The 21,490-nt window shown below is 52.1% G+C and overlaps 2 protein-coding genes across 11 annotated transcripts in view; both read right to left on the bottom strand.

Annotated features, from left to right (window-relative positions):
• The window catches only part of UBTF (upstream binding transcription factor), a 43,339-nt gene extending 33,745 nt beyond the window's left edge, over positions 1-9,594 (bottom strand). For 5 of the 8 annotated variants that reach the window (XM_077313664.1, XM_077313671.1, XM_077313669.1 and 2 more), the window contains exons 1-4: positions 9,455-9,594; positions 5,627-5,770; positions 1,588-1,763; positions 269-352 (exon numbers count right to left, since the gene is read on the bottom strand). In XM_077313664.1, coding sequence (XP_077169779.1) covers positions 269-352; positions 1,588-1,763; positions 5,627-5,684 — 318 coding nt within the window. In that variant the 5' untranslated portion in view covers positions 5,685-5,770; positions 9,455-9,594. Of the gene's footprint in view, positions 1-268; positions 353-1,587; positions 1,764-5,626; positions 5,771-6,759; positions 6,976-7,974; positions 8,135-9,069; positions 9,232-9,454 lie in introns of those variants that run through there. The other 3 variants (XM_077313665.1, XM_077313666.1, XM_077313667.1) reach the window with 3 other exon arrangements.
• Positions 9,595-16,490: 6,896 nt separating this feature from the next.
• Positions 16,491-21,490, bottom strand: part of SLC4A1 (solute carrier family 4 member 1 (Diego blood group)) — a 35,168-nt gene continuing 30,168 nt past the window's right edge. For all 3 annotated transcript variants that reach the window (XM_077313661.1, XM_077313663.1, XM_077313662.1), the window contains one exon: positions 16,491-20,034. In XM_077313661.1, the coding sequence (XP_077169776.1) occupies positions 19,954-20,034 (81 nt within the window). In that variant the 3' untranslated portion in view covers positions 16,491-19,953. The remainder of the gene's footprint in view (positions 20,035-21,490) is intronic.

Below are 21,490 nucleotides of genomic sequence, written 5' to 3'. Positions count from 1 at the left end.
AGGAAGGAAGGAAGGAAGGAAGGAAGGAAGGAAGGAAGGAAGGAAGGAAGGAAGGAAGGAAGGAAGGAAGGAAGGAAGGAGCTAGTAGCTTCAGAGCAGGGGTCACTGGTGGAGGGGAGGGGAAGTATTTGTGAATGTTCTGCATTTTGCAGGGGGTTAGACTAGATGACCCTTGAGGTCCCTTCCAGCTTTATGTCTAGGGAAACACTGGTCTGCCCACATAGTACCAGTACCCTGAGGCCCGTCCCTGCAGCAAAGGCACACCCACCTTCAGCTTCTTGCCCTTGTAGGGGTTTTTCACGTGTTCCTCTGCATCCGTGATCAACTCAGTCAGGGTTCGAAACTTCCTCACCTGCAAGAAGCAGCAGGAATTGGAAAAGGAGGTGAGAGAACGACATGGCCCATATCGCTGCTGGGGCTACACATTTAACTGGTACGTTCCAAGTACAATCCTCAGCAGTGTTGTTTCACCTTGTGTTTTTGTAAACGACAACTGAATTCCAGGGGATATCATTGGCTGTATTTGGTTTTGTGACACAGTCTACTAATGTAACAGAATTAATTTTTGCTATATATTCCCTGTCACGTAAGGAGTTCATAGTCTGAGGAAGAGTGCTTGCACTCAAAAGCTCACACCCTGAATAAATCTTTGTTGGTTTTAAAGGTGCCCCTGCTGGACTCTGGTTTTATAATCCTCAGCAGAGTCACTCCAGTTTAAGCTCACTGGTTTAGAAACCAGGGGGCCTACAACTTTGCAGGACAGCACCATAAATCAACTAAAACTTCATTTACTTAATCTGTAAAGGTCAGCTTTAATCAGAGGAGAGACCGAGATTCAAGGGTGTGAAGGACTTCTGAATTCAGGTCAACAAGAACAAAGGAAATATTTAAGATTACTTTTTTTTCTCCTAACAAGCGACAATTTATATCAAATGGCCTGACATTTCCTTCAGTCTCTTTTAAAAGGCAACTAAATTGAGGCTGTGGCAATACACCAATTTACTTTTGCTTGCTACATCCACTATCAAGCTGATAAGATGATTGTTCAGCGGACAACCCGAATTACCACCCCTGGGGCTGGAACTCTGTCAAGTGAGACGTGGGAATCTCTAAAGCAAAATAATGTTTTGCCTATAGACTTTTTTTTTTAAGATCTCCATTTCCTTAGATCCCTTTCCTCTGACTAGCTGCCTTCTTGTCGTTAGTCTTCTGGTTGTAGAAGACTTAAAAAAACTCCCAAGAGGCAAATAGTTTTTGAGCTAGTCGGTATCCAGCTGTGAGGTCTTTCTGCTTCAACCGGCAGGGATCAATGCGGAATTAGAATTCATTTGCAAATTTCTGGCTGTTGAAAGTCAGCAAAACCAGCCTTTGAGAACGGGCCCTTCTCTTTTTTGTTGTTGTTGTTGCAAAAAGTCATTGTCTTGCAAAAGGAAAAGGGGCTAAAAGAGAAAATGGGAGGAAACATGATAAAGAGGTGCTCGGGAGCCCAAAGAGATGAAGTGTACAGGTTTTCCAGCAGAGCAGGAAGCGTGAGTAGACGTGAGGAGCCCCATCCCAAACCCTCACCCACTCCAAGCTAGCCGTTACCTCGTTGGAGATCTCAATCCACTTCATCTTGCACATGTCGCCGGAGAAGTCCTTGAAGGATACTTTGTCCCAGTCCAGGTGGGATTCAGTGGTTTTGAACTTGCTTCCATCATTGGTGGGCAAGTTGTTCTTCATGCATTCTAAGAGGGTCAACATGTCTTCCTGGGTCCAACGGTCTAGGGACACAACAGCGGGGAGAAAAAGAAGCAGCTGTGACGGCTCTTCGCACCAGGGTTTGGTGTCGTGGTTAGGAGTGCAGACTTCTAATCTGGCATGCCAGGTTCGATTCTGCACTCTCCCACATGCATCCAGCTGGGTGACCTTGGGCTCTCCAGGGAGCTGATAAAGCGGTTTCGACAGAGCAGTGATATCAGGGCTCTCTCAGCCTCACCCACCTCACAGGGTGTCTGTTGAGGGGAGAGGAAAGGGAATGCTAATGTAAGCTGCTTTGAGCCTCCTTCGGGTATGAAAAGCGGCATATAAGTACCAACTCTTCTTTTCTTCGAATGGAGATTGCATGTGCATCCATCTCAACAAGCTTTCAAACAGCTAGCCAATTAAATGAGCTAGCTGGATATTTTGGCCCGATTAATAAATGGCTAGATTTTTAATTCATAGGACAATCTTAGGAGCAAGCCCACAAAATGCCTTTGAAATACAGTTCCATCCTGTTTTATTAAGGTGCCAGATCGGGAGCATTTTAAATATTTCACCGAGCACCCAAAATCTGGGGGATGAATTAAATAAACGCCCACTGATTTAAGTATGCCCATTTTGCAGCATGATGCTTATGGAGTCCCTCCTTAAAAGTCAGTTGTTTTCTTGTTATTATTCCCTCATTTAAAGTGAGTTAACTGTCTTAGTCATGTTCTTTATGATGTATTATTTAATTTGATTATGGTTATCATCAATGAATGCTATTGACGGTTAAAAGTATACATCGAGAACAGTTCTTTTTCCAAAGATCAGTATCTTCAAAAGGAGAAAATCCCTCAAATATGTTAAATTTGGGGGGTAGGGGGGAGTTCTCACTACCGTAGAGATACCAACTCTTATTTTTTTTCAGGTCCCATTTCTTGTGGTTCCTATGAATTGTTATACCAGTTTTAAAACAGCTAACCTTAAATAATAAACCTGGTTGTCATGTCTTTTTTTTTCCGGTGGGGGGGGGGAGAGAGAGACCCCCTCAGGTTCATCAGAAAAAAGTCCAAGAGCTCCTTAAAGACTAACAAAATTTGTGGCAGAGGAGGAGCTTATGGGAGCCACTGGTCACTTCTTCAGATACGGTGACTGACGAAAACTCACCCGCCTGCCACAAATTTGATTGGTTTTCGCGTTGCTACAAACACGGCTAGCTGACCCCCTGCTACGAATTCGGTCCTTGAAGGTGCTCCCGGACTCTTGCTTGCTTTTTAGGGCCACAGGGTATGCCTTTAACTCTTTTGTCTACAGCTGCTCGCTGCCTGCTGAGCCTCCTGCTTCTGCTTGGAAAGGCATCATTACTGTATTATTATTATACATTGTAGGTCTGTTCTTATATTAAGGAAGCTCAGTGCTCCGAATCTAATAATTTAGCCTTCAAGAGTCCCTAGGGATCCCCGCTTTGGTGAAGGTTGAAAAACTACTTCCTTGATATATTTTTATTTCTTCTTTGCCTTGGCTCTACTGCTCAGTTGTACATTCAAGTGCAGAATGGAAACGTCCAAGGAGGGGGGGGGGGGCATTCTTGTAAAACGATCAGAAGTACAGTAAAATGGATCAGCCCAGGGAATTGCATCTCAATGACGTTATCTTTACCGCGTACTGTAGTGCTTTGTGTACATGTATCTCAAACCCACATTTTCACAGCAATTCAATGTCTTCTGCCTCTGTAACCCTCTCTTCAGTTTGGTATGCCGGGCGGTCTCGAGTTTTGTCGCCTAAGGCAGTTCCTTTGACTGCACTGGCTCCGTGGTTGCCCAAACAAAATTTTATAGTTTTTTTTTTGTTATGAACCCTGCGTCCCTTGCTGCATTGCTTGTCCGTTAGGGATCTTCGCAGGCTGACTTTTCTCACACTTTTGTGGTCAGTCTCACTGAGAAAATGCACAAATTTATTATTTATTTTATTTTTTAGATTTATATGCCGCCCTCCCCGAAGGCTCAGGGCGGTTTACATTAAACTAATCAACAATACATGAAACAGTCTTATGCGTTGCTCTTATGCTTTTAATGAGAATATTTAAGAAACCAAACGCATTCGGCGTTCACCTGCATCCAAGAGCTTTTCAAGCAGCCCAAAACCTTGCCTTTTTTGCTCACTGTCAATCGCGGGAAGTTTTTAAAACCAATCAAGCCCCCCCCCGCCCCCCATTAAAGAGATTTGCAATCCCAAACCACGGAGGTGGCCCTGCTGCCATGCGAACAGAACTGCCACACACGAGTTAACGGTAAACGGCCTCAATGGGGCACAGAAATCTAATTCACTCCACCCACCCCTGTAAAATATGCACATTGAATTTTTTTTTTAAAGGCACAAAGAAAACAACAGCTAAGCACCGCCTCTCACTAGCACAGCTATGAACAGGGGATTCGAACGGTAAAATGGCACCTAAGGACTACATATCCCAGCATGCAATTCTTAGACCAGATCATAAAGAACTGAACACCAGGTGGCGGCTTTCGCAGCACGAACCGCACAGGCCTGCAAATCCTTAACAAGGCCCCGGTTCAGTAACCAAGAAACATCCGCAAGGGGTGCTGAATGGGGGGGGGGGGGAGGAACCGTGCACAGACGTTAAATTTGAGGGTCCTTGTGAAGGGACATGACCGGAAGGGAGGACAGGCACAAGGAAAGACTCCTTTCTTTGTTCGCTGGTTAATTTGGGTTTTTTAAAACAATACTCCTCTTCCCATTGGAGAAACCTGCAAGGATCTGATTCTAGAGGCGACATTCCGGCGCTGGACAGGTATGAACAGAGCCTCCTGCAGGTTCGCTCCCTCCCCTCGTGCACAGAGCGCACGGCGGGAGACCTCCTGCTTTCGGGAGGCTGCTTCTCCACGATGCAGGGATCTCCCCGTCCCTGGTCCCACGGTTCAGGAGGCAACAAGCTTCCTTTGCACCTGGGTCCCTGCATCAGGACACCCTGTGAAGCCCAGAAGCCTGCAGGCACCTTCTGCCACGTGCGTTCCGCAGGGCCTGCAAAACGGAGCTCTTCCGCCAGGTCTATGGTTGAGGCCAGGCCAGTGACGAAGATCAGTTTGGGGTCCCCCCCCCCAGGTATTAGGTAGGCCATTATGATCTTGGCCCCTCTTTCCACCCCTCACTGGAGGTTGGTTGGGGGTTGGATGATTTTCAAATTCCACCATGCTTGTGCTACGGTTTCGTCCAGCTTTGAACGGGGTTTTTAATCGGACACGTTGTAACCCGCCACGAGCCGGCTTCTGGAGTGGCGGGAAATGAATTAAATAATAATATAGTAATGATAATGCTGTGTGGAGGAGGGAAGCTTGCGCGCCAGTGCAAGAAGTGGGTGTGTTTGTGCTCACTCTGGGCATGTCCGTTTCCCCATGTCTGAGCGGAGCCTTAGTGCAGGGGTAGTCAACCTGTGGTCCTCCAGATGTCCATGGACTACAATTCCCATGAGCCCCTGCCAGCATGCTGGCAGGGGCTCATGGGAATTGTAGTCCATGGACATCTGGAGGACCACAGGTTGACTACCCCTGCCTTAGTGCACGGACGTCTCCTTTGAGAATTGGTGGACACGGGCACGGCCTGGCCACAGGGCCACTCCAAGGTGTTTGGACGCCCCAAGAAAGGTCCACCTCCCTGTTGGGCCCACACCACCAAGCTCCTTGAATCACTTGTGCGCCAGCCAACTTGGCTCTGTAACCATTGGCGTGCAAGCATCCTATGCTTTGAAATTGCAGAGGGGGGGGGTTTCTGAGCCAAAGGGCAGGGGGACAGGACACGGGTAGCCCAAAATTCAGAGTTCTGCCTCCTCCCCCCCTCTCCCTAGGGGGGGCCTAGGTGACTTTTCCAGAAGCACCCCCCCTCTCACCTTGATTTTTGGGGGCTGTCATTTCTAAGTTGGTTGGACTGTCCGCTTCTCCGTTCATCCTCCACGTCTCGGGCCCTAGGGTGACGGCGCCTGGGTCTCCCCCGCAAGCTCCCGCGCGCCCCCCTTCACCGACCGGTTTTCACTCTGAAAGCAGGAAGAAGCCAGAGTTAGCACCGTCCCCCCCCAGCGACGTCTCCTTTTCCGCAGAGAACTGAGAAAGCGGCGCTGCCAGAGACCCGTGACAAATGCAGAGAGCGGCTGGGGAGAGCTGTAAGGCCCCGTGTCCTCCGCCATCGCACGGGGGACAAGCCTAAAATGGGAGGAGTGTTAAGTGCCACCGGGATGCAGTCGACATCTGGGGTGGCCAAATTGTGGCTCACCAGAGGTCCGTGGACTACAGTGACCATGAGCCCCTGCCAGGACATCTGGAGAGCCAGTTTGGCCAGCCCTGCCCTACACTCTCCAAAGCCTTGCCAGCTTGTTATGGTCATCCTAGGCATCCACCCACAGGCCTGGCCCTGCTTTTGCCGCCAAGCTCTGACCAAATCGGCCCAGCCTGGGCTGTCCAGGCACGGTTCCTAGAGGGTGGCCCAAAGACCGATGGCCCCCATCCCAGAATCTCCTCTCTGGGCAGATGAAGATCAAAACGGGTCGTGAGAATGGCCACAGCTCCAACGGTGCCCTAAAAAGGTCTTCCCTGACAGTTCCTGAGGGCAGTGAACCAATCCAGGAGGCAATTTCAATGGGGAGGGGGCTTCTGTGCTTTATTTGTTGGCTCTCCAGGGCAACCAGTTCTCCAGCACTGAAATAGGATACCGGCGGCTGGATCTGGCCAAGCACCTCTGATGCCCTCAAGAAATATTAAACGCAGCATGGGGGGGGAGGGGGGGCAGAGAACAAACTTGGGTCCTGCCAGGCCTCGAGGGGGGGGGGGCAAGGAAGGCAGCAAAAAGAACTTGGGGGGCAGCGGGGAGACCCCAGGTCAGCTGAGGCCTGCGTGGAAGGCCTTGTTCTGCAGGGCAACCAAGTCCAAGCCCAGCGGCGCCTTTGAGACCAAGCAGGTTCAATCCCTGGGCATAGGCTTTCACGTGCATGCATCTGACCCAAGTGTGCATGTGCACACAACCACGTACCCAGAATTGCACTCGGCTGGTCTCAAAGAAATGCCCCGGGGCTCAGGCTTTTTCCTGTTGCTTCCATGCAACGCAGCAGCGCCAGTGCAGGATGTGCTCGAGGGCATTTGGGCCTCTGCAGCGAGGCGAGGCGAGGCGAGGCGAGGGAGCCTCCAGGTGCAGCGGCAGTCCAGCTGTGCCTCCCGGGACCAAGCCACGGCCCGTGTGCCCAGCGGGGGGCTCCGGCGGGGCTCTCCTGGCGTCCTTACCTGGGGCGCGCGCCAAGCACGTGCTTGGCCGCGAGGAGGCGGCGGTGGGGGCCGCAGGGCCGGGGCCGCGCGGGGATTCGCTTGGCGAGGGGGCGGCTGGAGGGGAGGGGGGGGAGGCGGGAGGGCTGGCGGGGCGGGCGAGTGGGAGGGCCCTGCGCGTGCTCGCCGCTCCCTCCAGCGCCGCCCGCTCTTCCGAGGCCGCCCCGGCCAATCTCCGCCTCCTTCCTGCAGCAGAAGCGCAGCTGCTCCTCTTTGCTGCGCGCCGCCTCTCTCGCTCGCTCTCCCGCTCGGCCTGTCTCCGGGCAGGCAGGCAAGCGAGCCGAGCCGTCGGGGCCGCCGCTTCTCCTCCTCCTCCGCCTTCCCTCTCCCTGCCGCGCTCCCTCCCTCCCTTTCTCGGCCTCCTGCTCTCTCGCGCGCGTCCTGCGGGCCCCGCCGCAGGGAGACTCCAGCCGACGCCGCTCCGCCGCCCGCCCTCCTTCGCTCCCTCCTTCTCGCCTGCCTGTTTTTTTCCGGAGTGCGGGCGGGCGGGCTCCAGCCATCTGGCCCCTGCCTGCCTGCCTGCCTTGGCACGCCGCGAGGGGGAAGGAGGCGCCGTCGCAGCCCGCCCGCCCGCCCTTGCAGCCTGGCTCCCTCTCCCTCTCTCCCCGGCCGAGCCCGCGCCCTTGCAGCCGAGCCGCCGCGCCAGGGGGCCGCGCTGTGCCCAGAAGCCTCCACCGCGCCGCCGCCCGCCCGCCATTCTGCCGCGCCCGCCTGGATCTCCGCAAGATCCACCCGTCCGCCCGACGGCGCCGAGCCCTCTCTTCCGCCCAGCCCAGCCCCGGTGCCCGTCCCCCGCGGCCCCGAATTCCCTGGCCAAGCCCTCGGCTCGTCCTCGCCCCCCCCGGCCCCTGGCTGGCAGGCAGGCAGGGCGGCAGGCGCCTTCCCCCGAGGGGCTCCGCCGCGTCGCCGGTGCCCTCTCCTCGCGTACCGGGGCGTCGGGTGCGGGCAGCGCCAGGCGAGCGCCGCGTCTTCCTCCCTCTCTGCCGAGGCGGCGACTCCGGATGAGACGAGCCCGCCTCGCTGTGGCGGCGGCTGTCTGGCGTGGGGAGGAGCGGGCGGGGAGCCGGAGAGGGAGAGGGAGAGAGCCGCCGCCGCCGCCGCAGCAACAGCAGCAGCCGCCCCAGCCCCGCCGGAGCCGCTGGGGGAAGGGGGGCGGGGAAGGCTGCCTGGCTGGAGCGAGAAATGAACGCGCGGCTGGGGGCGGCCAGGCAGAGCCAGGGGAGGGCAGCACGTCCTGCCTGCCTGCCTGCCGCGGCCAGACCCCCGGGGAGCGCCTCCCCCTGTGCGCCCAGGGCGCACCGAGCCCCGGCCAGGCCGAGCCCGGGACCCCCCCCCCCCGCCCTATCCTACCCGCCCGCCGCGGGGGGCCCCGCAGAGCCCGGCTCGGGGCAGAGAAAGGAAAGGAGGAGACGGAGCGGGCGGGGAGGGAGGAAGGGCGGGCGGCCGCCGCCAGCTCGCCTGCCTGGATCCTCCCTCCGGATGGCGGAGCGCGCTGGCTGCAGCCGGTCGGCAGGGCCACGGCCAGGCGGCTGCGGCGCGGGAGGGGCGGGAAAGCCACAACGGAGGCGCCTTCGCCCCGGAGCCAGGCGGCCGCTCCCCCCGTCCTCCGCGAGCCAGGCGCTGGCGGCTGCCGCCCCTTTCTTCTCCGCCCGGCCAGCCGACCCCGGCCTCGCCTTCCCCACCCCCCGCCGGCGCCAGCAGCGGCCGCCGCCTCCGCGCCCTTCCCGGGCCGACCCCCGGGGGCCTCGGCTGCGGAGCTGGAGGAAGCCAGCCCCGACCCCCCCCCCCCCATGTCTCCCCGCAAGCGAAGGCGCCCCTCGAAGCGCTCCGCAAAGGAGGGCAGGAATGCAACCCCCCCGCCCCGCCGCCGCCCCCGATCGCCAGCGTGTTCGCGTTTGCAGAAAATATCAGCCACCCAGCCGCCCTTCCCCGCTGGCCCCCAGTCGAGGTCGGCTTGCAACGGCGCCCTCCCCGCTCCAGGGCCATGTCGCGGGCAGCGGAGCCCCGCCATGTCCAGCCTTACCGAGGAAATCGGAGACGCTGGAAGGAGCCGCCCGCCCGCCTGCTCTCTCGCTCGCTCGCTCGCCCTCTCGCTGCCTGCCTCCCTCCGCCGCCGGAGCCCGAGGAGGTAACAAAGCGCCTCCCTCCAGCCCCAGATGGCGGAGTGGAGCGCAGCGCCGGGCTAATGGCGAGCTCCACATGCGCTCGTCCTGCCGCAAAGCCAGCCCCGGCAGCAGAGCGAGCGGGCGGGCGGGCAAGCAGCGTCGCCGCCTCGGATCGTGCCGTCTTTCCGCCCCCCTCCCCCTCGGCCGCCCGCCCGCCCTCCTTCCTCCTCTGCCACGGGGGGCTCCGCGGCGGAGCGCTCGGGTCTGCGCGCCCCGCTTCTCCGTCGGCGCCTGCGAGCCTACCTGCGGGGCGGGCGGGCGGGCGTGCTGGGCTCGGCGGCGGCGGCGTCGTCGTCGTGGGCTCCCCCTTCCCCCCCTGCGCCTTGCCCGGCCTCGCTCTAGCTGGGGAGCGCGGGTTGAATGCACGCCAGCTCTGCAGCGCTGGCCCCGGGCGTGGACTCGCTCCAGTCCCCGCAGAGAGCTCGCGCTTCCCCCGCCTCCTCCTCCTCCATCGCTCGGCCGCGCTCTTCCAATCAGCCGGCCTCTCGGCGGCTCCCGGAGCCTCGGGCTGCCCCGACGCCGACGCCGCCGCTGCGCGCAGGGGGGACCGGGCCGGGCGCGCTCTCCGGCGGATCGGCGCCGCTCGCGGCTCTGTCTGGCCCGCCCGGCCCGGTGCGCGGGAGGGAGGGAGTGCGGGTGCTTTTATGGCGCTTCGCTTTTGCAACACTGTAGTCCGGCGGGGCGGGAGAGGGAGAGCGGGGCGGACGGGGGGGGGGGGGGAGATCTTGCGCTGGCCACAAATCCTCCGCGCTTGGCGTCCGCAGCCGCCCCAAGGCTGCCCGAGGGCTGGACGGCTTTTTCCCAAATCCCCGCGAGCCGCCTGCCTGCCTGCCTGCCGCCGCCGCGCTGGCACCGGAGGACTGGAGGGCACGGGCGCGTTTTTGGCAGCCAAGGAGACCTGGTTGTTTCGCTTGCTTTTTTAGTAAACAAGGCGGGGGGCGGGGGGGGGCAGGTTGGCTTGCGGGGCTGCAGCTTCGTGCCCTCCCCGGGAGTTGTTATTGACCCTGGACGGGGGCTTGGATTCGAACCTGTGGCGTGCAAAATTGACACTTGGATGCATTGCAAAAAAAAAAAAAGAAAGATAATCGCAACAAGCCCAAACCCGGGCTCACTTTCTACTCCTCCCCCCTCCCTTTTTTTTTTCTTCTTCTTCCCGTCCCCTTTTTTAATCTATTTTTCCCAGCTCCACCTTTGTTGTTAAGGGCGTCATCTCCCGATATAGCCAATCAACTGCGCGTCGAGTTGTCTGTCAAATTAACGCTGGTTCCAATAGGCAAAAAGCGACTTTTACAGGCATGTAAAACACAATTAGGGGTTGCCCCTTTCGGAGAGGAGGAGATGGAAGATGGCGCAGAGGCTCTCTTCTCTCCCCCCCCCCCTTTAAAGCAAGCTTCTGTTTCTTTTTTTTCCCCTTCCCTTCCCATCTTTGCAATAGATTCGAGGAATCCAAAGCAATTTCTTTGCTCCTAAAACAGCAGAGATCTAAAATGGAGGGGGGCGGGAGATCCTTCAGCACCTGGTGCAGTCATTCTTATGGCCTTACAACCCCCCTCCCCAAAAACAATAATTAAAATTATTATTACAGATTCCTTACACCTTTCCAAGTGGGTGCCCCTAGAGAGTATGGGTTACTAAGAAGTAAGCCTGCAGTGGGTTTACTCCCAGGACATCTTGTGCAGGAGGGCAGTTTTACTTGGAGTAAGGATACAGTTCTTAAAATAAGAGTTACGCTGTGGTAGCAGATCCTGGCCTTGGCAGAATAGTCTCTCTTCTTGCAGGCCATTAATGGAACTGCTCGATAATATTTGGAACAGAGCGGCACTTGGAAGGTTTTTGGCTACAATCTCGCTTTCCTGGGAATAACCTCAATAAAGGCTTACTTCTGAGTAGACTTGCGTGGGACTGCTCCCGGGTGCAGCTTTGGTACTGCCTGGCCTGTACACTCCAGGAAGCCCCACTGCCCAGGGCGTGAAATCCACCCACCCATCATTGAATATTTTGTAAACACCCATCTATTTGGCTCAACAGTGCAGGCACTGAGAGCAGCAAGAGTTGGAACCCGGATTTATAATTTTTGCATTAAAGTTACTCCTTGTTCACGCTTCTTCCTGCTGCTCTGGATGAGCCTCGTTGGTCCTGGAAGATATACAAATATCTGTATTAAATTTATTTTGCCAATTTCTCATGGAGGGTAGCAGTGACGATTTGGTCACACACACCTCTGGGGATCATTCCGATCCTTTTTTTTGGGGGGGGGGGAGTGAGAAATATTCCATCACATTTTATTTTTTTTATTTTACTTAGATTTTTATACTGCCCTTCCCTACGGCTCTGGGTGGTTTACATAAAACATTTCAGAATGTTTACATAGAACAATATCAATATAACAATAACATCGCATTCTGTTCCTGAGCCGCGAGGGAGGGCGGTATATAAATATAATTAAATAAATAAGATTGTACAAGGAACAGTGGAGACTGTAGCTTCCTTTGCAGGTATCCCATACAGTTTGTCCTGCATCTGGCCTTTTCCCTTACCTTTTCCAGCTATCTATTGCTGTGGCCTATCTTATTCATCAAATTTATATCCTGCTCGCTCTCTCTCCCGCACAGAACCCAGGGTGGCTAACAGCCTGTAAAACACACCAGTAAAACAGTGCAAAGATACAGTGAAGAATGTTCAAAATATAAAACGGTTAGAATATATCCCCATTAAAATCTAGCAGGTATCAAGCAGGGTGCAATCTACAGACGGAGAAGATATGGCCCAAGTGGCAGCTTCTAACCTGGCGAGCTGGGTTGAGGTTCCCAGCTCCTCCACATGCAGCCAGCTGGGTGGCCTGAGGCTAGTCACAGTCCTGATAGAGCTGTTCTCACAGAGCGGTAATATCAGGGCTCTCTCAGCCTCACCTACCTCACAGGGTGCCTGTTGTGGGGAGAGGAAGGGAAGGCGATTGTAAGCTGTTTGGAGACGCCTTCAGGTGGTTAAAAACCAGCCCTTCTGTGTTCAGATCTAGTACCAAGCAGTGCAGAGAGAGAACCAAGCCTGTACCCCCTTAGGAATTGGGTTTTTAAAAAATACAGAGACATCTGGATGTGGAAACCCTAGCGTATGTATGATTTGGCCCTGACATCTGACAAGCTAGGTGGATCCTTGGTTTGATTCAGCAGAATTCCTTTGATAAGCGGAGAGCTCTTCTAAATGAGTATTTCTCATTCCTGACATAAACTAGGATCCAAAGAGCTATTTTAGGTACACTCAAGGGCTTGTGCAATCCCATTTTCCTCCTTACAGCCTTCCCCCTGGTCTGGCCATTAACATATCACAAAATAGCCTTTGACCCAACTGTCAGGAATTTCAAAAATGGTTCCCCAGCAGCGTAGGGGTTGGGAGGTGGGTGGGAATGCTCCGAAGGAAACACAAAGTCCAGAGACACACTCTGGGCATGCACAACTGACCACCCCGTTTGGCAGATCTTTTTTCCTTGAGTGTTTTGAGTAAGCATTCCTTTCGGGGATACGGCAAACCAACCGCACATCCTCCCCGGCCACCCACCCACCAGCCCAGCCCCAGGTCAGTAAGTATATTTTCACAACAGTAAATGGAGTGAGTTATAACTTCCATTTGGGGCATGGGAGAAAGGGGGAATTGTCATGCTTCTGACGATAATCGGGTCAATGCAATTGCAAAAGGAATCCTCCGGCCAATTCCTGCAAATAATTCAAATGAATATCTTAGTACCTTTGTTTTAAAAAACATTTCCAGCTTTGGGCTGCTGTGTGCATTCCAGGGTTAGGAAGAGATGTGTCCAAACCTGTAGATGTTCTCAAGCACTGACCAAAAGGAGCCATGGCTCTTGTGGGCTATTTTCATCCAATTCCAAATATGTCTCCACTGGAAAACAAAACAATGTTCCCATCAGCCTGGAATCGGACTCCATTACAACAATGCCTGGAAGAAAATCACGGGTGAACACCAGAATGTTGACATTTTTAACCCCGTGGTTTTCAAGTTAACCCTAGTGTGGGACGCTAGACTCCAATCTGCAGGATCCCATGTTTGAATTCCCACTCGGCTACGGAATCTCACCAGGTGATTGTGGGCCGGTCAATATTCATGGCCCATCCTACCTCGCAGGGTTGTTATGAAGATAAAACAGGAGAAAAGAGTGAAATGCAAGGAAATGAGATGGCTGCGGGGGGGGGGGCAACTGCAATGTAAAGCACAAACAATTAGGACAATAGATCCACAGATCTCCCTTCATGGCTAGACTCATTGGTGTCATGTCACCCCTGCACCACCAATATAGTAATAATATTATTATAATATAATAAAGAATGTAGTACAATTTATAATGTGAATCACCAGTTCCTGAAAATACGGTGGTTTATTTTAAGAACAGATCCTATAGTCCAGGGGTAGTCAACCTGTGGTCCTCCAGATGTTCATGGACTACAGTTCCCATGAGCCCCTGCCAGCAAACGCTGGCAGGGACTCATGGGAATTGTAGTCCATGAACTTCTGGAGGACCACAGGTTGACTACCCCTGCGTATAGTCTATTGGATATTATAAAGTGTCCAAGACTGGAAAACGCTTATATGAACTGAGACTTATGATATAAGAGGAGTGAGCTACTGAGGAATGACAGCTGAAAACAAGAGAAAATATAGACCTCGTTCTAGCTCCCAGAATTGTATTGATATTAATATTAAAGATTTCTTCTTTATTTTCAGTTTCCTGGATTTTTGAGAGTGACGGGACTTCGTTTTCTTGGGACATAAGCTTCTACCCCGAATGAAACTTGGTCTTAACTCTGCCACCAGACTCAAAATGTTGTTCTATCGCCTCTGACCAAAGCGAGCTACTCACCTGAACCTACCTGGCTGGGAAATAGCCAACAGATGGTGCTTTGAGACCTTGTAGCATGCGGGGGGGGGGGGGCTTGGCAGAGTTTGAATTTGCAAAGAGGAGACGAGGTATCGAGCTGCTTAAAATAATAGACTAGTGTCATTTAGAAGAGAAAAAACTTTGTACAGGAAAGGAGAGGAGGGAGGGAGCCCTAGCCGTCTAACTACCTGCCTAACTGTTCTTTGTTCGTTCTGTCTGCTGTGTAGGCAAGCAGGGAGGATACGTGCTCAAACAGGAAGCCTTCAGTGAGCAGGACACTGGATGGAGAGTATTTGAAAAGTTCCAGGTTCTTAATCCTAACTATGCCAAACGCACATCTCCTCCGATGCCCCCTGCAGGGCTCTCTTCGCATTCTCTTCAGCCATGCACACTCCAGAGCTTGCATATGCCAAGAAGGGGGGGATTGTCATGCGATGTTCCCAGTTCAAAACACAACGAAAACATTAGCATCTGAAGCAGGATGGTAACATTTCAGGGCTGTGGACCTTTCTTGAGGCTGCAGACTCCGGGGGCACCTTCCTTTCCTGCTCTGGAGCCTAGCCAGCAGCCCCACATTTCTGGGAGCAGGCCGGAAGCCAGGCTCCCTTTGTGTCGCTTCCCTGCTGCCGGGGGCCTGCCGCGTTCCACACGCAAGTGCCACTTTCCCAGATGTGGGCCTCCGTCCTCCCAGCAGATTTAGGATTCCTGGCCCAGCGGTGAAGCTCGCTCCCCATCTGGCTTCCAGACCCAGAGCCCCATGGCCCGTTGTGCCAGTCCAGCTCACAATTCCTTTCTGGTTGTGCAACTAGGAGGGAGGATTTGCATTAGGAAGGCCTGAAGCACAGGAAATCTGAAACCCAAGCCCTCTCACTAGGCCCGGCTGAGTCACTGCCGGGAAATTCCCTGTGCTTTTCTGCACTTCCAGTGCCCTCTCGAGGCCCGTGGAATGCAAGGCAGCTTCCCCTGAGCAGAGACACATTTTAAGCACCTTTCATGAAACGGAAATAAACAGCAACCGAGGATGCATCTTTCCCCCTCTCTCGGTAGAGAGGGTAAGGAGGTGTCCTCTCTTTTCTGGGTGCCCATCCTCTTTTGGGGGTTGGAAGGTTAGGAATAATTCCTAGACTCGGGTGCGTAGCCGTGTTGTTGGTCTGAAGCGAAGGAACGCAATTTGAGTCCAGGGACACCTTTCAGACCAACAATGTTCAATTCTTAGCGTTGGTGTGCGTGCCCAGAAGGGACATTCCCAGTTAGCAGGCAGTTATGTATAAATCGTAGGGGTGTTTAAAAGAGTTGTCACTTGTTTGAAGTCGGCAGCCGGTAAATACATCCTCTGTTTTCCACAATGTGGTAAACCTGCTACGGATCGCCTTCCATCCCCTGATGCTCGCTTTTTGTAGACGGCTGCACCTTCTTCTCGTTTTTTTTTAGCGTTATAAATAAAGCTGTTGAGCCATTTAGGTCACAGTGAATTCCTGTCCCTGGCGATGGTCTTGCAATCGTGTTTTCCGCCCTGCCTTTCGTGCACGGAGCAGAAGAGACTTTTCAACCCCCCTTCCTTGTGGGCTATCGAAATAAAGTGGTCATTGTTATTGTTGTTGTTGTTTTATCCTTTCAAACAGCCTCGTCAGGTAGGGTGAGCTAAAAGGAAGCAAGCAACACAAGGTCCCCCGGAGAACTTTAGGCTCTCGAAATCCTGTTCGTCTTTAGAATGTCATCCTGCTCCCCTGGGAATTCTCGACGGGCCCCAGAAGAGTTTCCCAAAGGGGTGGGAGTTCATTAATCGTTAATATTTTTAAGTGGTTGAACATCTAGCAGATTATATGACCATATATAGTCATGCTGACCTGACCCCCCATTTATTTATTTATTTATTTATTTATTTATTTGGATTTTTATACCACACCCATTCTTTGCGGCTCTGGGCGGTTTGCACTGAAACATTATCTAACTTCACGTGGAACATACGAACAACTTTCAAACAGTTTTCAAAACATCCTTCCCAAAATGGCGGCTGATGGGCTTGGAGGGGGTGGGATGGGGAGGGGTCCTGGGTGGGTGAGCGCACAGCTCTGTGCCCCAACCATACTCTCCATCTGGGGTTTCTCAAAGCCTAGAGAATGTTTCAGGGGTTTCTCAACGGTAAAGAAATTTGAGAAAGGCTGTGCTCGATCAATACAGCAATTCAATGCGTCAACATTCACCCCTGCTCTGGGGAAAAGGGCAGGTGGAGCAGAGTAGGGAAGCGGCACGGTTTAAAACGGGCAGGGTGTGCTTCCGAAACAGCTCATAAATGGTTTTAAATCCTCATAGTAAACGGGCCCCAGACACTACTCCAGCCCTCTGTGATTTGCAGGGCTACCAAGAAGTGACAAGATGGGAGGGAGGGGGTTTAATAAAAAAAGACTTATTGCTTTATTGTTCAAATCGAGGAAAAAAATGAATTGCAACAACATTCGTCTAAGGCAATCGTGCCTAAAAAAAAATCAGCAATCAGATGAATACGCCACACGAGCACATATTCTCTTGCAAAGCAAAGGTTTGGTCCTAACAAGCCAAAAGGTACAAATCAGTCAAGATATTAAACATGCACTTTCAATAAATTACCAAAAATAGCCCTTTAGCACTAGCTTAGAATGTACACATTTCCTGATCACGAGGGTTTGCTTTCTACCTTTATTCAGGCATAGCACCAGTATCTCTGGGCAAATAAATTCCAGCAGGCTGAATTGTTTCCGATCATTTTAACTCCGTGTTGAGAAAAGACTCCCTGGCCATACGTGTGTCAAACCTGCTGCCAGAAGAAAATCAACAACCCTAATCGTGGCGGGATTTGTGTGGGAGATTACGGCAGCCCTTCGATTAGCGGATGTGGATGCTACCTCTCAGCCAGCTTAAACTATGTCATGGGTGTTGTTCCGCCAAGGAGAGGAGCTGATCCAAATGCATTCCACCGTGAGCTAAATAAACAAGCCAACAGAACATATTAAATTGCCATATATCTATATTACTTTTCCCCCTTGCTGGTTTTTGGGTAATGTAAAAGCCTTGAAACGTACGCTGGATCAAGCCAAGGGTTTCCTCTCTTCCAACTTTCTGTCTCTTAACAGTAGCCAGTTGGATGCTTCTAGAGAGTTCATGGACAACGCAGGATCACAGCAATATATAATAAGAGGTACACTGCCCCTGAAAATGTAGGCTCTCTGTTGAGCTGCCGTGGCCCCTGACTGGCCTCTCCGTTCTTAACTTAACCCATTTTCTGAAGCCATGGGAGCTGAAGTTCATCACCATAACCTTGGCGATGAGCTTCATTCCATGTTTCATGAAGACACACTTCCTTTGGTCTTCTCTAAACCTACTGCCAATTGAATTCATGCTAACCAGCCATAAATAGGCAGCAGACCAAAATCCTGGATCATGTGCTGCAACAACAGAAAAAGCAGTTCTGGGCATGGACAGAGAACTTTTCACATGAAGAAGAAGAAGAAGAGTTGGTTCTTAGATGCCACTTTTCTCTACCCGAAGGAGGCTCAAAGGGGCTTACATTCCCCTTCCCTTTTCTCTCCCTGGAACAGACACCCTGAGATTCCTGCTTGGTCAGAACAGCTTTATCAGTGCTGTGACTAGCCCAAGGTCACCCAGATGGCTGTATGTGGAGGAGCAAGGAATCAAAACCGGCATGCCAGATTAGAAATCCGTGCTCCTAACCACTACACCAAGCTGAAGGAAATAACCATAGTGTCCCACATGGGCCAGGAATTTGAAAGTGGGGGAACTAAAGGCACACAGTGGAGGCTGCTAAGCATAATTTTGGCACATTTCTTTGAGGGAAGAACCCACCAACACTAACCTTTTCCAGCGTCGGATGGGCATGAGAATTTCACACTGCATCTCTAGTCAAGGAAGTCTACCCATCATGTAGACTTTTAGACAAAATAATACAGCAATAATTTAAATGCATGAGGAAAAGGAATATTCAACCTGTGAGGGGGAAAGTAAATACACGATACAGAATTTAAAATATTGAATTAAAACGAAAATAGCCACAGAATCGCTGCAGGTTGAAGGAGGCCCCGAATTAACGGCAGGAGCTGGAATGGGGAATGCAGCAGAGATATTATCTAGGCCCTGCCTTGGAAAGGTGATTTTTCATTTCTGGGCAGAAGACTAAGTAAGTGATAGTCTTCCGGATGGTTGGAGGCACACAAGAATTACCGCTGAGGTCGTTCTGTACAAAAATGCTCCTCAAGAGGAATGCATGACATTGAATGAAACACGGCTGCCATCGCTAGCACAAATGTTCAAACACTCCAAAATGTGATATCAACCCACGTGTGGAAAGGACAGAGAGCTAGAAGAATAAGGGAGAGGCGCAAGAATCCTCTCTCTGCATTAGAAGAACTAGAAACTTAACAAAACAAAATACCGAAAGCTTCAGTTTTTGTAACGCTGACTTGTGCTCAGTAACAGATCCCGCACCCCCACCTTAAAACCAACAGAAACAAATAAAGCATATTGTATTATAGGACACAATTCTACTTTTTTCACATGATACATTTGTTGGAGGGTGGGACTCAGCATACTTGGACAGGGGGAAGGGGGCTACATCACTTTAGATGTGTTTAATCTCCTGAGATGGGGTACTTCTGTTTGTCTTAACCTGGGGGCAGCCCTCTGGCCCCTCCTCTCTCTATCCCTTTGTCCTCTCCCTCTCTTTACATGGCCTTCCACGGAGATGCAGGTCTCTGCAGGCCTCCCCTGTAGAGGTGATTTGGGCATTTGTGATTTGTGATTTCAATTGCAACTGGAATGTGAATTGGATTCACTTGAATACATGCAAGTTTACCTTTTTTTGCAATATACTTCTTGGTAGATTTATTTACTGCACTCTTTGTCCCTGCAAAACTCAATCCAACGACTCTTGCAATTAAGTAAGTGCTAACAGGTCTCATGAGCGGCCTCTGGTGGGAATCTCTTCCAGACAATGCCCAAAGACCCTTCTCTGTCACCCTAATTTTAGTCCCCGTGGGGCAGCTGTCTGCCCCAATCAGACTGCAAAAACAATGGAAGGCCAGTCTCCCTTTCAGTGCTGTGTGTGTTTTTTTTTTCAGTGCCTCTCTCTGTTCTCTCCCTGCCAAGTTAATTCTGTGCATTCTTTGTTAACAGGCTCCACCCTTCCCCATAAGGAAGGCTGCGACATCTGCAGATTAAATTTCGGCTCTGAGCTCACTGCTGGCACATCTTTTGCCAGAAGGGCACCTGGGACCCAAACAGTCTTTGCCCCGTAACGAATCTCTTTGGCCTTCACCCCATAACTAACTTGCTCAACTATTTGTGGACTCAACGGCTCCCGACCCCGAGAAAAGACCAGCCGCTGTTTAATTTCTTCTTGGCTTTGGTCACAGAATCAATCTATTCGGTCTGCCCTACGATTGTACTTCCTGCATTTCTTTCAGAAAACGCAGTGGGTTTTTCTCGGTGTGTAGGTTCTGGTGCTGGGTGGAAGCATCTCCATCCTTGATGGGATTAACAGGTCCTCTGTGTACAACTGATAAAACTTCACACGTCTTCTCGTGGTCCCCGAACAGCTTGGGGAGGGGTTCTGTGATCCCACGGAGGAAGATAAAGATTTGTTAAAATTTCACTACAGCCCTATAAGATTGGAAGAAGATCTAAAGCGTGTGCTAGCTACTTAATTTCTATGGAATCCATGTGCTGGAAAGAGTTACTGGGGGCTTCGCACAGATGTGCAACAGATGTGATACAAAGAAGTCCTCTTCCAGACGCTGTGTCTGTCCAGGGCTCTCAGGGAAAGGGTCTTAGTTCCTTATCTGCCTGGAAGAGGGGTCCCAGCTCAAATGGGCATCTGCACTTCGTCATAAACATCGCAGCCTTCCGATTCGTCGAAAGTGACTTCAGAGTCGTCAGCATCCAACTGAAAAGAAATTGAAGCTCCGTGAATATTTTGTTTTGCCTCTAAATCAGGCTTTCTCAACAAGGGTTTCGTGAAACCCTGGGGTTTCTTGACGGCCCTGGAAGGATTCCCTAAATGGGTGGGAGTGAATTAATTTGTAATATATTTTTTAGATTTGTGAAACGCTTATCGGGTGATATGACCATGTATGGTCACGTTGACCCGCCCAGCCCTCCCAAAATGGCCAATGATGGGCCTGGAGGGGGTGGGAAGGGGAGGGGCCTCGGGTGGGCGTGTCCACATCTCTGCTTCCCAACCGTCTTCTGCAAAATTGCACCACTTCTGGGGTTTCTCGAAGCCTGAACAATATTTCCGAGTTTTCTCAATGGTAAAAAATCTGAGAAAGGCTGTTCTAAATAATAGCTGCAACATGTAACTATGACCAGTATCCCCTTTTCTTTTTTGCAGCTTTCTAAATAAAAATATAGATATTCTGACGGGGAAAAGAGTCTTGTAAACCAGATTATGTTTTGCTCTGTCGTAGGGACCCAGCAACAACCAACAAAATCAACCCACGGAAATGCTGCTGTTATAGGCTTCTCTGCGTCAGAATATCCCCCGAGAAACAGCTGGGAGTGAACTAGATTGAAAGAGAGTCCTAAACATTCCAGGCCAGCCCGGCCCAATCCTTTTTCACATGGCCACTCTGTAGGGTTTCCTTCCCTTTCTCTGCTGAATTTGGCCTGGAGTTTCCCTTCTCTTGCCAAGCTACCAAGGATGAAAAGATAGCTTTGGGGGCCAGCCCAGGGCTTCTTTTAGTGGAAAAAGGCGGAATCCTGGAGCGAAAAACCGACGATGCGTGAGAACAGAATTAGTTCTGAGACTCCGAATTGGAGCTGGCCGTGCACTGGGCCTCATCACCTGTTTCTTGAAGCTGCCAACATATTCATTCAGGCAGTGCAAGCTGTTGGCCAGGGTTTTTTCAGATTTTTCTGTTTTGGAGGGAAGGCTTTCTACATGCCCTGGTCTGCCAAGAAATCTCCATGCATCGGGCCAAGGGACTTCTGTGCATTGTGGAAAGCTCAGAGGCCTGCGCAAAGATGCCCAGTTTGTCCGCCCAAAGTGCAGGGCAGTCTTTTGGCACCCGCCAAGGGCTCTTAGAAAGTGGGCAGGACTAATTCAAGCTTTTGGCCAGCGGCACTTCTGATTGGCCGCTGGAGGTTTGACTGGCTTCTGTGGGAGCTACCACGCATAAGGATCTTCCGTGGGTGACTGAAGAGGAGGTTGAGAGGGGATATTGAAAGTAGGGTTGGGCGCTTCGGCCACCGAAACGGCCGAAGCGCTGAACCCTATTTGAAAGGTTGTCACTTGGAGGAGGGCAAGGAGCAGTCCGTGTTGGCAGAAGAGGAGAGGGCTCACAGTAATGGGGTTAAACTCGGTGTAGAATGATGCCAGTACCATATAATGCACTGAGCTG

Source organism: Paroedura picta, chromosome 16, assembly GCF_049243985.1.
Source record: "Paroedura picta isolate Pp20150507F chromosome 16, Ppicta_v3.0, whole genome shotgun sequence".
NCBI lineage: Eukaryota > Metazoa > Chordata > Lepidosauria > Squamata > Gekkonidae > Paroedura > Paroedura picta.
The sequence above is the reverse complement of the archived record's forward strand: the minus strand, read 5'-3'. Positions and strand labels throughout refer to the sequence as shown.